Source organism: Mus caroli, chromosome 11, assembly GCF_900094665.2.
Source record: "Mus caroli chromosome 11, CAROLI_EIJ_v1.1, whole genome shotgun sequence".
In the NCBI taxonomy this organism is placed as follows: domain Eukaryota; kingdom Metazoa; phylum Chordata; class Mammalia; order Rodentia; family Muridae; genus Mus; species Mus caroli.
The window spans coordinates 52,936,961-52,950,229 of NC_034580.1; the positions used below are offsets into that span (position 1 = coordinate 52,936,961).

Genomic DNA, 13,269 nt, shown 5'->3' on the forward strand with positions numbered 1-13,269 from the left:
CCTGTAGAGTCCTGGCTAGCCTGGGGCTTTTGGCAATGCTCTGGCTTTGGCTTCTTCAGATCTGGGATAATAGGCATGAACTACCTTTTTGTTTGTTTGTTTGTTTGTTTGTTTGAGGCAGGGTTTCTTTGTGTAGCCCCAGCTGTCCTGGACCTTGTTCTGTAGACCTAGCTAGCCTCAAACTCACTGAGATTTACCTGCCTCTACCTCCTGAGTGCTGGGATCAAAGACTTGTGCCTGTTTGTTAAACCATCACTTCTCTGACCAACTTTTAATCATCCTGTGGTCAAAACCATCTTCTAAGTACTGGCTCCAATGAAGGGCTGAGTAATATAAAGTGGTCTACCTGGAGTGACAAGCGGGGGGTTGTGGGAAGCAATCAGTTAATCCATAGGTTTATAGCATTTCAGGGTTTGTAAATTTAGGCACTTATTTCTTATTACTAATAATTACTTATTACTAATCTGAATATATTTATATGTTTATATCCCAAATACTTCAAACTCAAATGTATTTTAGATATTATTTTCTTACGTATAATGTGCTTTTCCTTAAGATTTATTTATTTGTTTATTTATATATAAGTACAGTGTTGCTGTCTTCAGACACACCAGAAGAAGGCATCAGATCCCATTACAGATGGTTGTGAGCCACCGTGTGGTTGCTGGGAATCGAACTCAGGACCTTTGGAAGAGCAGCCAGTGCTCTTTAACTGCTCTCCAGTTCCTTCTGAACTTTTTTTTTTTTTTTTTTCAAGGCATACCTTTGTCTAGAACTGAGGGGGGGGGGGAACAATAGTGATAGGTTATTTTTCTGCCGCTGGTGAAATGAGCCAATTTAAATCCGATTAGATTAAAGGTAGATTTATTGGGAACCTGCTCTCCGGTGGGCCCAAGGACCAAGGCCAGGTTAGTCATCATGGGGAGAGAGGGGCAATAGGGGAGGGAGATAGAGAGAAAGGGGCAATGGCAGAGAGAGAGAGGAGAAAGAGGGAAGGAGGAGTAGGAGGGGGAGAAGGAAAAGGAGGAGAAGAAGGAGGAGGAGAAAGAGAGATACCAAAATGTCTGGATTATATAGGGAGGAGCCTCTGGGGAAGGGCAGCCCAGCCCCTTGGCTGGAAAGTTCAGGGTTGGAGGCAGGGTATGCCAGGTAGGGACTGAGGGATGCTGGGAGAACCTGGAGGCTAGGTCTGCTTTGGTGTAAAATATGCACCCCAGTCCCTTGTCCCAGCGTCCAAAACCAAATATTTAGGAATCCAGGCTGCCCATGGAGAGGTACCATTCAGCTCTTAAAAAGATCCATGTTATAACCATGCTTCTCTGTATTTTCAAAACTATGCTTTTCCAATTGAAGAAATGTGTTCAAACTTTAGTTTCTCTTGTTTGCAGTTTGAAAGCCATTGTTTAAAGTGTAGACACTCCACTCCAGTCCCTCCTGAAATACAATTAGTGTCTGTGAGAAACTCTAGGTGAAGGGTGTGTGGGGGAAGCCAGGTGTTTCCTGTTCAACTCTTTCAGAGCACACCAGGCCTATTGGTGGCAAGAACCCCCCCCCCCCAAATCCCATGCTTCTCACATGACTAGCACATGCTAGGTCCACCCTCTCCTGAATCGAATCACAGAACAGAGCAAGGACAGGCACTGAACAGACTGAGGGAAGGCAGTGTCTAGCTAGCCTAGACAACCTGAACACCTCAAAAGAGGCCAGCCCTGCAGCCAGTCCCATCAACATTGTTGCAGGGATTCCACCGCAGCTACAGTTACTGACTGCCCAGGCCTGGTTCTTTGTGGGGATGGTTGTTGCTTTGTCTAGGGTTTCATCCTCATCACAATCTTGTGTCTCTATTTACAGATCCTGGAGAGAAACAACAAAGGCTGGGCTTCAGAAACTGTCCCTGACATCGTTACCCCAGAAGCTGGCTGTGCGATTTCACAGTTTGAAAGGCTAGCTCTTATTTAGTCAGTAAGTCCTATTTTTGGGATTTCTTCTGGAATAAAAGTTTAAAATGAAAAGGACAGAGTGACTGGGAGACGGGATGTCAGAAGGGGGACACCTGCTGTATGCTTACCTACGGCCCCTAGGAGAGGAGGCACCAGGGGAGGGGGGAGGCGCTCCTCGGAGATCTTAGTCTTCTTGTCTGTGGGAAAGCACGAGGTGGCAATGCATCCCAGCATGGCCTCGCTGCCAGCGAACCCTCTCCTCTCCCTGACTGGCCCCTCTCTCTCTGCACTGACCCACAGTGATACCAGGGAAACAGCGGACAGCACAGTCCCCGGCGCAGCGCTGCTTAGGCCGTCCAGGTCCTGGGAGGCAGTGCTCAGCTGACCTCATTCATGCCTCGGTTTGGTGGCGCTCTCCCACCCCCACCTAATGGTCATCCAGAAGGGGTTCTGTGAATAGATGGTCTGTGAATGAGGGGTTCAGGTTACAGTAATCGAGGGTCAGGACACTCCATGTGCCCTGCATCATCACCTCCAACCAATAGTCGTAAAACGCTCTGATGTTAGGAAGTGGGGCCAGTTCTAGATCCCGTCCTTTCCCGAGGTGCGACTCAGGATACTCCAGAACCTAGGCGGGGACCCAGTTTACGCAGCTAGACACCGTCTGAGGCCTCAGGGCAAACCTTGTTTTGCGCACGCGCCCTCCGCCAACCCAACTTTCTCGCTCTGCGCTTGCGCAAAGAGGCGGGGCGTAGGTATCTGAGCGCGCACGGCGGGGGGCGGAGCCGAGACCGGCGGGCCCGCGCACGCCTGGAGTGACGCGGAGAGTAGGCGAGTCGGGAGGGCCGAAGGGTAGAGCGGTGCAACCTTCTGGTTTGGTGCCCATCGTCGGCCGCTCTGGGCGCCGGGACTCGCGTCTCCCTGTCGAGCTGGGTTCCTGGAGCGGATCCGGGGCAAGAGGGAGGAGAGCTCGGGGTCAAGGGCCGCTGCCGCCCGCACTCGGCGGGGCCGCCAGCCAGGGTAAGCAGGCTAGGTTGTTCACGGTAGGAGCAGGAGGCGGAAGTGCCTCCGTGGCGACCCATCCTACACACGGGAACACTGAGGCACAGAGGCTACGGGGCTCTCGGTCTCCGGAGTCCAGCCTAGAGGCCTAAGGAATGGTGGGGGAGGCAAGAGGCCGCTCTGCTTGGCTCTTGGGGTGCTGCAGCTTTGCGTGGCAGGGCCGCCGTCGGGGAGCCAGCAAGCTGGATGGGGTGCCGTCTGAGTCCAGGGCTGTGGCCTGGAACGCTCCAGAGGGGACCTGTTGCCATTTCTTCTAACGGGCCGCTGCTTCCTCTTGCGCCCGTCTTGCAGGGCTAAAGCCTTTTGTTTAGTTTTCTGGAACAGGGAAGTGAAGCTGATTGTCTTCCAGACGCTCTGGCGCAAACAAAAGCAGACGACGAGCAGGAGACACTCAGTGGAGCTGTCTGCGCGGCTGGCAGGGAGAGCATGGTTTCGTGCGTTCGCACTCCTCGCTCTTGAGCCCACCTGGGTGCACAGACACCCTGCTCCCAAGTTTGTATAATCAGGAGCGGTCACAACAGATTGCTTGGCAGCCTAGGGTGTGTGTGTGTCTGCGTGTCAGTGTTTTTGTGTCTGTGTGTGTGGGAGAACACAGGGTAGTGTGTGTTTGTGTGTGTGTGAGAACACCTTTCCCTTTGTAGTTTCAAATATAGCTGGTTTGGGGATCGAGTTTTAAAGCCAGCCTGTGAGGCAAACATTGCATGGGATCAAAATTTTCATTTAAGGGGTTGGAGAGATCGCACAGCTGTTGATACACTCAACCCTCTCCCCCTCATACTCATAAAAATAAATCTTTAAAGAAGAATGCAGCGCCAACCTCCGAACCTTCCTGAAGAATTTTGAAGGATAATTTTTTAGGGTTTAATGTTTATTAATGTATGAATTTGTAATTAATATCACGAGTTGTGTTGGTGGAAAAAATAGGCCGAAAAGGCGTCAACATTCTCAGGGGCTGGAGTTACAGGCATTTGTGAGCCAATTCACGTGGGTGCTGGAAACCAAACTCTGGTCTTCTGGAAGAGCAGCAAGTGCTCTCAACTGTTAAGCCATCACTCCAGCCCATTCTTCTTTAAGCTATTATTATTATTGTTATTATTTATTGTGTGTACACATGTGCCAAGTTGCCCATGTGGAAGTCATATTTGGGGTTTATGTTCTTCTCTTCCATCAAGTGAGTCTGGGGCTCAAAACTTAAGTTGTTCTCGGCTTGGCAGCAAGTGCTGGTTGCATACCTCCAACCTGCCTCCCTGGTCGGTTTAGTTTGCTTTCTTTCCCTCTAAAAACAGGGTCTCAGCTGGCTATGGTGCTGCACGCCTCTAATCCCAGAACTTGGAGGTTGAGGCAGTTAGATCTCTGAGTCCAAGGACAGTTTGGTGTACATTCCGGCACAGCCAGGGCTACATAGAAAAACCTGTCTCAAGGCCAGGCATGGTGGAGCACGCCTTAAATCCCAGTACTCGGGAGGCAGAGGCAGGCAGATTTCTGAGTTCGAGGCCAGCCTGGTCTACATGGTCTACAGAGTGAGTTCCAGGACAGCCAGGGCTACACAGAGAAACCCTGTCTTGGAAAAAAAAGAAAAAAAGAAAAAAAAAGACAGTTGTGAGCTGCCATGTGTGTACTGGGATTTGAACCCAGGTTGCCTGGAAGAATAGTCAGTGCTCTTAATCACTGAGCCATCTCTCCAACCCTGTCTCAAAGGACAAAATGGAACAATGTAATAAAAGTAGGGTCTTCTCTGATTGTAGCCCAGACTGGCCTTAAGTTCCTGGGGATTCTCCTTTCTCAGCCTCCCGAGTGTGGGACTGCTATCTTCTCAGTATATATAAATCAGGATGTCAGTTTTTTCTTTGAGTTGTGAAATTCATTATTGTTCTTCTGGTTGAAACCTCAGTAATGAGGTTACCCCAGGCGCTGTTGTTACACAAATAACTGTACTTGAAAACATAGACTCATTCTGAGGTATGGGCATGAGAGGGTGATGAAGAGAAGGCATCTTGGAGCCTGAGCTTCTTGGGTGGAAAGTGGAGGGAGGTCGTTAGTCTGTGTTGAGTTGCTGTTTTCTCTTCCCTGTGGCCAGAATGCCCAGGAAGTTCACTTGCTCTTCAGTTAAATGTGCATTCAGTTATGGTCTCTCTCATATGCCTGGGAAGGATCCCTTGTGGATCTGTCTGATGATAGAGTCCAAAGCTGAGGCTGATCTGGAATGATCTCTCCTCCTCCTCCTCCTCCTCCTCCTCCTCCTCCTCCTTCTTCTTCTTCTTTTTTTTTTTCGAGACAGGATTTTCCTGTGTAGCCCTGGCTCTCCTGGAACTCACTCTGTAGACCAGGCCTGCCTCAAACTCAGAAATCCACCTGCCTCTGCCTCCCAAGTGCTGGGGTTAAAGGCGTGCGCCACCACGCCCGGCTTCTTTCTTTCTTTTTTATGTATTTATATGTATGGGTATTTTGTCAATATGTATGTGTACCATGTGTGTGCCTGGTGCCCTTGGAGGCCGAGGAGCTGGAGTTACAGATGGTTGTGAGTTAACATGTGGGTACTAGGAATTGAACCTGGGTCCTCTGGAAGAGCAGCCGGTGGTGCTCTTAACTGCTGAGCCATCTCTCCAGCCTCCCCTCCCCCCCTTTAAGATTTATTTATTATATATAAGTACATTGTCTTCAGACACACCAGAAGAGGGTATCAGATCTCATTACAGGTGGTTGTGAGCCACCATGTGGTTGCTGGGATTTGAACTCAGGACCTCTGGAAGGGCCATCAGTGCTCTTAAACCGCTGAGCCTTTCCCCAGTCCAGTCTGGGACTTTTTAAGTCTTAGCACAGGATGGCCACCGGAGGCATAAGCCATCACTCTCTTAGTATCTCTTCATTGGAAAAGAACTGCCTTTTCCATTCTGGAATCTGCCAATCATATCCCCACGGATTGGCTAGGGAAAAGTTTGCTGTAGGAATGGCTCCTGTGTCTTTGCCAGTGTCTGCTCCTATGTAGCTCCACTTTACCTGATAATGTAACAGTAGCTTTGAAAGTGGTTGGCTTCCTGAAACAAACTCTCTCTTAAATAGCTTTAGGCAGTTTGTTTCTTTATGCCTGTGTCCCTTCTTGTTTTTTTTTTGTTTTTGTTTTTTGTTTTTTTTCAAGACAGGGTTTCTCTGATAGCCCTGGCTGTCCTGGAACTCACTTTGTAGACCAGGCTGGCCTCGAACTCAGAAATCCACCTGCCTCTGCCTCCCGAGTGCTGGGATTAAAGGCGTGCGCCACCATGCCCGGCCCCTTCTTGTTTTAATGGAAACATCTTTTGGAAGTCCAGGAATGGTGCCCACTTACCTGCTATGTAGTTTTCGGCTTGCTTAGGGAAACCAGATTGTGTCTCTGTTTCAGTAACTGGACATGCGAGGTAACCTCAAGAGCTAGGTGAAGCTGCTGGTGTTGATGGGTGCAGTGCTTGGGGGCGGAGAAGGGCAGCTTTACAAGTTCCAAGGACAGCCTGGAGAACTCTTGACAAACATTTTCTCAGTTGTCAGGAAGCTGAATTTACTGCGCATTCATTGTGAACAAGCATCTTCCCTGTTCTCTATTAGTTCACTTGCAAGCCTTTATTCATAAAAGAAAAACGGGAAGAAATGGGTTGTGTGGCAGCTCCACAGGTGTGTGTATGTGAGAGCCACCACACAGCTTTCAGTTTCAGGGGAGTATCTGAAGAGTAGTCTGCCGTGAGTGAATGAATGGTCTCTTAAGGAGAAGTAGACGAGACAGCATTGAGAATGAGCCTCATTGTCTTCTGGAGTCTCTACTGTATGTCAGTTCCAAAGCTGGGAAACAAGGATTGATTTCCCATGCGCTGGTCTTCGGAAACCCCTCATGTTCATTTACTGTTGCTGCAAGTGTTTGCCCCTGTGCACTGGAGCTCACTGCTACATACTGACTGTGTTGAGGAGCCATGCAGTGGGGTTTGCCTTACAAGGAAGCTCTTACACCATTATGCGTCCCTCTTCCCAGGGTCTCCTTAGATTGCTACACTGGCCTCCTGTTTGTGTTTAGTTGTGTGTGTGTGTGTGTGTGTTTTGGAGTCAAGGATCAAGCCTTAGGCTGTTAAGCATGAGCTCTATCTATGCCTTTTCTGTTCTGTTAATAACTGAGCCTTTTGCGTTGGTTTGCTGTAGTGACAAGTGCTCTGGTGGTGTTGAATTTGACCGGCCCAGTACTTCCTGTGCTGTACACCGTCGGCCATTCTGCTCCCGTTTGAATTACTTTTACTGGCCTCTTCTTTTTTTTTATTATTTTACTTTATGTGTATAAATGTTTTGCCTGCAGAACGGCTGTGTGTACCATGTATCTGTTTGGTGCTTGTTGAGGCCAGAAGAGGGCATCAGACCCCTGGAACTACTAGAATCATGGTTGGATGTAAGCCACCATCTGGGTACTAGGAACTGACTCTGGATCCTTTATTAGAGCACCAGTGCTTTTAACCGCTGAGTCATTTCGTCAGCCCTACCACCCTCTGTTCTTATTGTGGGCTTTACTGCCTAACTTATTTATTATGAGTAAAAAAAGTAGACATCACAGGGCTGCAGAGATGGCTCAGCAGTCTGGACCAGTTTCTGCTCTTGCAGAAAACCTAGGTTTGGTTCTTAGCACCATATGGTAGTTACAGCCATCTCTAAGTACAGTTCCAGAGGATCTGATGCCTGCCTTTGGGCGTTCTGCACTGCATGCACATGGTATATATAAAATCAAAACCACCCCTGTCCAGCGTAACTTGCCTTTTTTTTTTTTTTTTAAAGATTTATTTATTTATTTGATGTATATGAGTACGGTGTTGCTGTGTTCAGACACACCAGGAGAGGGCATCAGATCCCATTACAGATGGTTGTGAGCCACCATGTGGTTGCTGGGAATTGAACTTAGGACCTCTGGAAGAGCATTGGTGCTCTTAACCGCTGCACCACCTCTCTAGCCCCGTAACTTGCCATTTTTAATGTCATGTTAAGGATTCAGGTCAACAGGTAGGGTTTTCTTTGTATCAAGAGAGAACAAACTTGACAAAGGCAAGTGTAAGCACTCCATAGGTAGTGGATGCTGAATGCACTGACTGTTAATGAAGTTAGGGTAAAACTCTGGTTGTGTGTGTTTTCAGATAGGGTCTTGCTAGGTAGCCCTGGTTGACCTTAAATGGACTCAGTAAATAGTCCACACTGGTCTTAAACTCTCCCTCCTTCTACCTTGGCCTCCTGAGTGTTAGGATCATGTGTCTGGGTCACTGTATCTGACTAAAATACAATTTTAATGTGTTTGATTTGTTGATATCTTATACCACCGTGTAAACTTAATGTGATTTCAAACTGTCTTTATATCTAGATTGGATCCAGTGTGGACAATTAAATCAAACAGAAGGAGGCTTGTTTGTTCTTTTACATAGTTGGCTCACGGTGGCTCCTCAGGTGCCTTCAGGATGCCTGCGGCACTTGTAGAAAACAGTCAGGTCATCTGTGAGGTGTGGGCCAGCAATCTTGAGGAAGAGATGCGGAAGATCCGTGAGATTGTCCTCAGCTACAGCTATATCGCTATGGTGAGTAGGCCCTCCCCACCAAAGCCAGGGAAGGTTAGACTGATGGAAACCTAATTGCTTTTGTGAGTCAAGGCAGCTAGTGTCTCTGAGGAGGGCACAGCTTCTGACACAGGTTTTGTAATGTGTTCCTCTGATAGAAAGTCTTTTATATGTTTATTTTTGTTTATTTAGGTAGGATCTGGATATGTAAGCCCTGGCTAGCCCAGCACTTGCTGGGTAGTCCAGACAGGCCTTGTGCTTATCCTCCTGCTTCTGCCTTCTTGGTGCTGAGCTATGGTTACCCCATTGTGCCCAGTATGTGTGGTGCTGGGAAGTGCTCTAGCTTCTGACCTACCTCAGCCCCTTGGATATATCTCCTCACACATGGGAATTTGAGCATGTGGTACTTATTAATTTTTTAAAACTTGGAGACAGGGTTTCATGTAACACAGGCATATTTCAAGAGGACGACTTGACTTTCTGATCCTCCTGCCTCTATCTCCCAAGTGCTAGGAAGATAGGCATGTACCAACATGCCCAGCCTATGTTTTCAAAATATTCAAACATTTTATTGCTAGCACAAAAAAGGCAGGAGATGTCACATTGCAGATCTGGTGTCTTTGGGTAAAGTGGGAAGGACTGGTACTGTGTGGTTTATTTTCCTGCCCAATGGTGGGTTAGGTGGCACTCTTCTTAGACCAGCCCCTGAGCACGCAGGTGTTCTGTTTTACTCCAGGCTTGGAGCTTGCCACTGTCTGTATTCAAACCCTGCTTTCACTCCTCTGTCCATTAGAGGCACTAGCCTTACAAGCTCTCCCAGCAGGTTAAGATCCTGTCATCCTAAACACTGGGGGTGAGGGTGTGGGGTCAGGAGTTCAAGATCAATGAGTATAGGCCAGTCTTAGCTTTACAAGGGTATAAAAGGGTTTTATGTACACACGGCAGTGAAATAGTCACTCAGAAAAGAGGAAGGCTGCATTTGTTCTTCATAAAAACATGAGACCAAGGTGGGAGCTCTGAACAGCAGGCCATCAGCCGGGCGGGCTTCTCTTTCAAGTATACGTCACACCAAGAAGCTGATGGGAAGGAGCAAAGCCCCCGTGAGCCACCACATCTACTTGGCTGTATTTGTATTTAACTCATATTGGAAGGTCCTATCTGAAGGCTAGAGAGATGGCTCAGCAGTCGAGAGCACTTGTTCTTCCAGAGGACCATGGTTCAATTCACAGCACTCACATGACAGCTCACAACTGTCTGTAACTCCACTTCCAGGGGATTTGACACCCTCATACAGACACACATGCAGGTACAACACCAATGCACATGAAGTAAATGAATAAGTGAAAAAAGTTCCTACCTGACCACATCTCCCTCTAGTTACCCATTCACCTGTCTTGTGTACTGTTGTGATCTAGACCTTGGAAGCTTATCTTGGGCTTCTGTAAACTGAAGAGCAATTTTGCTCATGAGTTGCTGAGCACCACTGCTTGGTGAGGCTTAATGGTGAGAGGCTTTTGTTCCTAGGACACAGAGTTCCCAGGTGTTGTTGTACGGCCGATCGGTGAATTTCGAAGCTCCATAGATTACCAGTATCAGCTTCTGCGGTGCAATGTTGATCTTCTTAAAATCATCCAGCTGGGCCTTACGTTCACCAACGAGAAGGGGGAGTACCCGTCTGGAATCAACACGTGGCAGTTCAACTTCAAGTTCAACCTGACGTGAGTGTCTCGGGAGACCCTCAGTGTTACTGGACGGCTGAGTTGAGTGGGCTGGTTGCTATAAGCTTTACATCATGTGGTTTTGGGGATTGAGGTGGGAGGAGACATGGTCTCTCTCTGTTATGTTGCTCTGACTGTCCTGAAACTTGTTATCTTTTTTTTTTTTTTTTTGGTTTTTCAAGACAGGGTTTCTCTGTGTAGCCCTGGCTGTCCTGGAACTCACTCTGTAGACCAGGCTGGAACTCAGAGATCCGCCTGCCTCTGCCTCCCAAGTGCTGGGATTAAAGGCATGAGCCACCACGCCCGGCTCTTTTTTCTTTTTTAAAAAGATTTATTTATTTTATGTATGTGAGTACACTGTAGCTGTCTTCAGACACACCAGAAGAGGGCATCAGATCCCTGTACAGATGGTTGTGAGCCACTGTGTGGTTGCTGGGAATTGAACTCAGGACCTCTGGAAGAGCAGTCGGTGCTTTTAACCACTGAGCCAGCTCTCCAGCCCCTAGCCCAAGATTTTTAACTGGTTTTGTGTGTGTGTGTGTGTGTGGGGGGTGTGTGTGTGTGTGTTTCGAGACAGGATTTCTCTGTGTAGCCCTGGCTGTCCTGGAACTCACTTTGTAGACGAGGCTGGCCTTGAACTCAGAAATCTGCCTGCCTCTGCCTCCCGAGAGCTGGGATTAAAGGCGTGCGCCACCATGCCTTGCCTTAACTGTTATTTTGTGTATTAATGTTTTGCCTGCATGTATATCTGTCTATCATGTATGTGCCTGATGTCCACAGCAGTTAGCAGATCCCTGGGACTGGTAGTATGGATGGTTGGGAGCTGACCCTGGGTCTTTTGCCACGGCAGCAAGAACTTGTAGTGCTGAGCCTCCTCTCCAGCCCTGCCTTTTGTTTGTTTTATAAATAAACTTCAGGGTTAGTTCTGTCTCAAGTTTGTTTTGTTAAATTCTACTGTAAATAATATAAAGAAGTGTAAATATGATTAAAAATTAAAAAAAAGAAAGGCCGCATAGATGATAGTTGAGTGGTTAAAAGCACAGGCTGTTCTTCCAGAGCTCCTGAGTTCAGTTCCCAGCAGCCACGTGGCCACTGGCTGTCTGTGATGGGTCTGAATGCCCTCTTCTGGTGTGCAGACATACACACAGACAAACACCCATATACATAAATTAATATTTAAAAAAAATTAAAAACAGCATAAAAATTGTGTGGCTCAATGGTTAGGACACTGGCTGCCCCTCCAAAAGATCTGAGCTCAATTCCCAGAGCTCGGCTCACAATTGTTTAACTCATTCATTTACGTAAAACAAAAATTTAAGCGAGAGAATATAGGTTTTCGGTAATTAGGAAATAAATCTGTTGGTTTTTGGAGTGTTTCAGGAGTTCTGTGTTTCCGAATCATAAGCTAACCATAACATCTCTTCTGCTTTGGTCTCACTGCCGCCAGCTCATAGTGACACCTTGTTTTTCAGAGAGGATATGTACTCCCAGGATTCCATAGATCTGCTTGCAAACTCAGGGTTGCAGTTCCAGAAACACGAGGAGGAAGGGATCGATACACTGCACTTTGCAGAGCTGCTTATGACATCGGGAGTGGTTCTCTGTGACAATGTCAAGTGGCTTTCATTTCACAGGTCAGTCCATGGGAACTGTGGCCTGTCTCTTCAGCATAGCTTTCCCCTTCTGACTGTAGGCTGCACTGGGGAGGAACTAAATTCTTGTTGATTTGAGTCCTCCTGGCTTTTTGGAAGCAGCAGTGCGAAGTTGGAGGTGGTGTTGGTGTTCCTGTGTAGTGTTTGGGGAGCACGTGAGCACACACATGGTCTTTGCATCACTTGACCTGCAGTGCTTTAGTGGCTGTGCAGTGCTGTCTTCCAGGTGGATGGAGGCTGCTGTGGGCTTGTTTATTTTCAGCCTGGTGTGGATTGTCCTTTGAAATGTCCTCAAATACAGATATTCTTTAAATACTTTTTGGAAGGTGTTTATTTTTAAAGGGTGTGTGTGTGTGTGTGTGTGGTATGTATAGGTATGTGTGTGAGTACCTAGGGAGCCAAAAGAAGATACTGGGCCATTGCAGGTAGACTTACAGGCATTTGTGAGCTGTCCGACCTGGGTACTGGGATTGGAACTCTGACTCAAAATTTCTCTTTAGGTGATCCTTCTCCTGTGCTCTTACGGCTTTACTTTTGAGTTTTGATTAATCAAATTCACACAAACTCTCAGGTTCTTGTGTGTTTCTCATAGTAACTTTCCTTATGTAAATTTCCTCACTGAATGTAAAGTTGAGAACTCAGTGTTCTCTGAAAGGCCCAGCCCCTAGCCTGAGGTGGTGGTTTAAGGCTGGACTGAGGCTGCTTTCAGACATCTGCTTCACTCCTCCTTTAGTGGTTATGATTTTGGCTACATGGTAAAGCTGCTAACAGATTCTCGACTGCCGGAAGAAGAACACGAGTTCTTTCACATCCTGAATCTTTTCTTCCCGTCCATTTACGATGTGAAATACCTGATGAAGAGCTGCAAAAATCTGAAGGTAACAGACAGTGTTTTCCTAATACAGGCAATGAACAAGCAGACTCCCACACTCAGATTTGTTTTGCATTAATGCATTCACTATGCTTTCTTGAGGCCTGCCAGGTGCCAGACTTATCTAAGGAGGATGTTACTCGAGCTGGCTCTCTCTTTAGCTGACTTTGTTGGTGACTCTGGCACCAGAAAAGCCCTATTTCTTGCATCCTGAGACTGGCTGCCTTCCTCTTAGGCTTGAGAACCTGACAGAGTAGTTGGTGACATGAAGCCATGTGCAGTATGTTGTGACGACTGTTCCACATTAAAAATCCCTCTGAGGGATTTAAAAAATTTTTTCATTAATTTTTATTGGATATTTTATTTACATTTCAAATGTTATCCTCTTTTTTTTTTTTTTTTTGGTTTTTTGAGACAGGGTTTCTCTGTGAAGCCCTGGCTGTCTTGGAACTCACTCTGTAGACCCGGCTGGCCTCGAACTCA

General features: G+C 47.2%; 1 protein-coding gene and 1 long non-coding RNA gene across 6 annotated transcripts in view; one reads left to right on the forward strand and one right to left on the reverse strand.

The window, feature by feature from the left end:
- The window catches only part of Cnot8 (CCR4-NOT transcription complex subunit 8), a 24,678-nt gene that overhangs the window by 7,183 nt on the left and 4,226 nt on the right, over positions 1–13,269 (forward strand). The window contains exons 2-6 of one of the 5 annotated variants that reach the window (XM_029483950.1): positions 1,852–1,962; positions 8,356–8,566; positions 10,070–10,263; positions 11,736–11,897; positions 12,649–12,793. In XM_029483950.1, the coding sequence (XP_029339810.1) occupies positions 8,450–8,566; positions 10,070–10,263; positions 11,736–11,897; positions 12,649–12,793 (618 nt within the window). In that variant the 5' untranslated portion in view covers positions 1,852–1,962; positions 8,356–8,449. The other 4 variants (XM_021177936.2, XM_029483948.1, XM_021177937.2 and 1 more) reach the window with 4 other exon arrangements.
- On the reverse strand, positions 1,606–2,637 carry LOC115032430. Its single transcript, XR_003838109.1, has 3 exons — positions 2,235–2,637; positions 2,069–2,137; positions 1,606–1,854 (listed from the first exon to the last, which is right to left on the reverse strand). It is a non-coding gene; the product is annotated as an uncharacterized LOC115032430 (long non-coding RNA).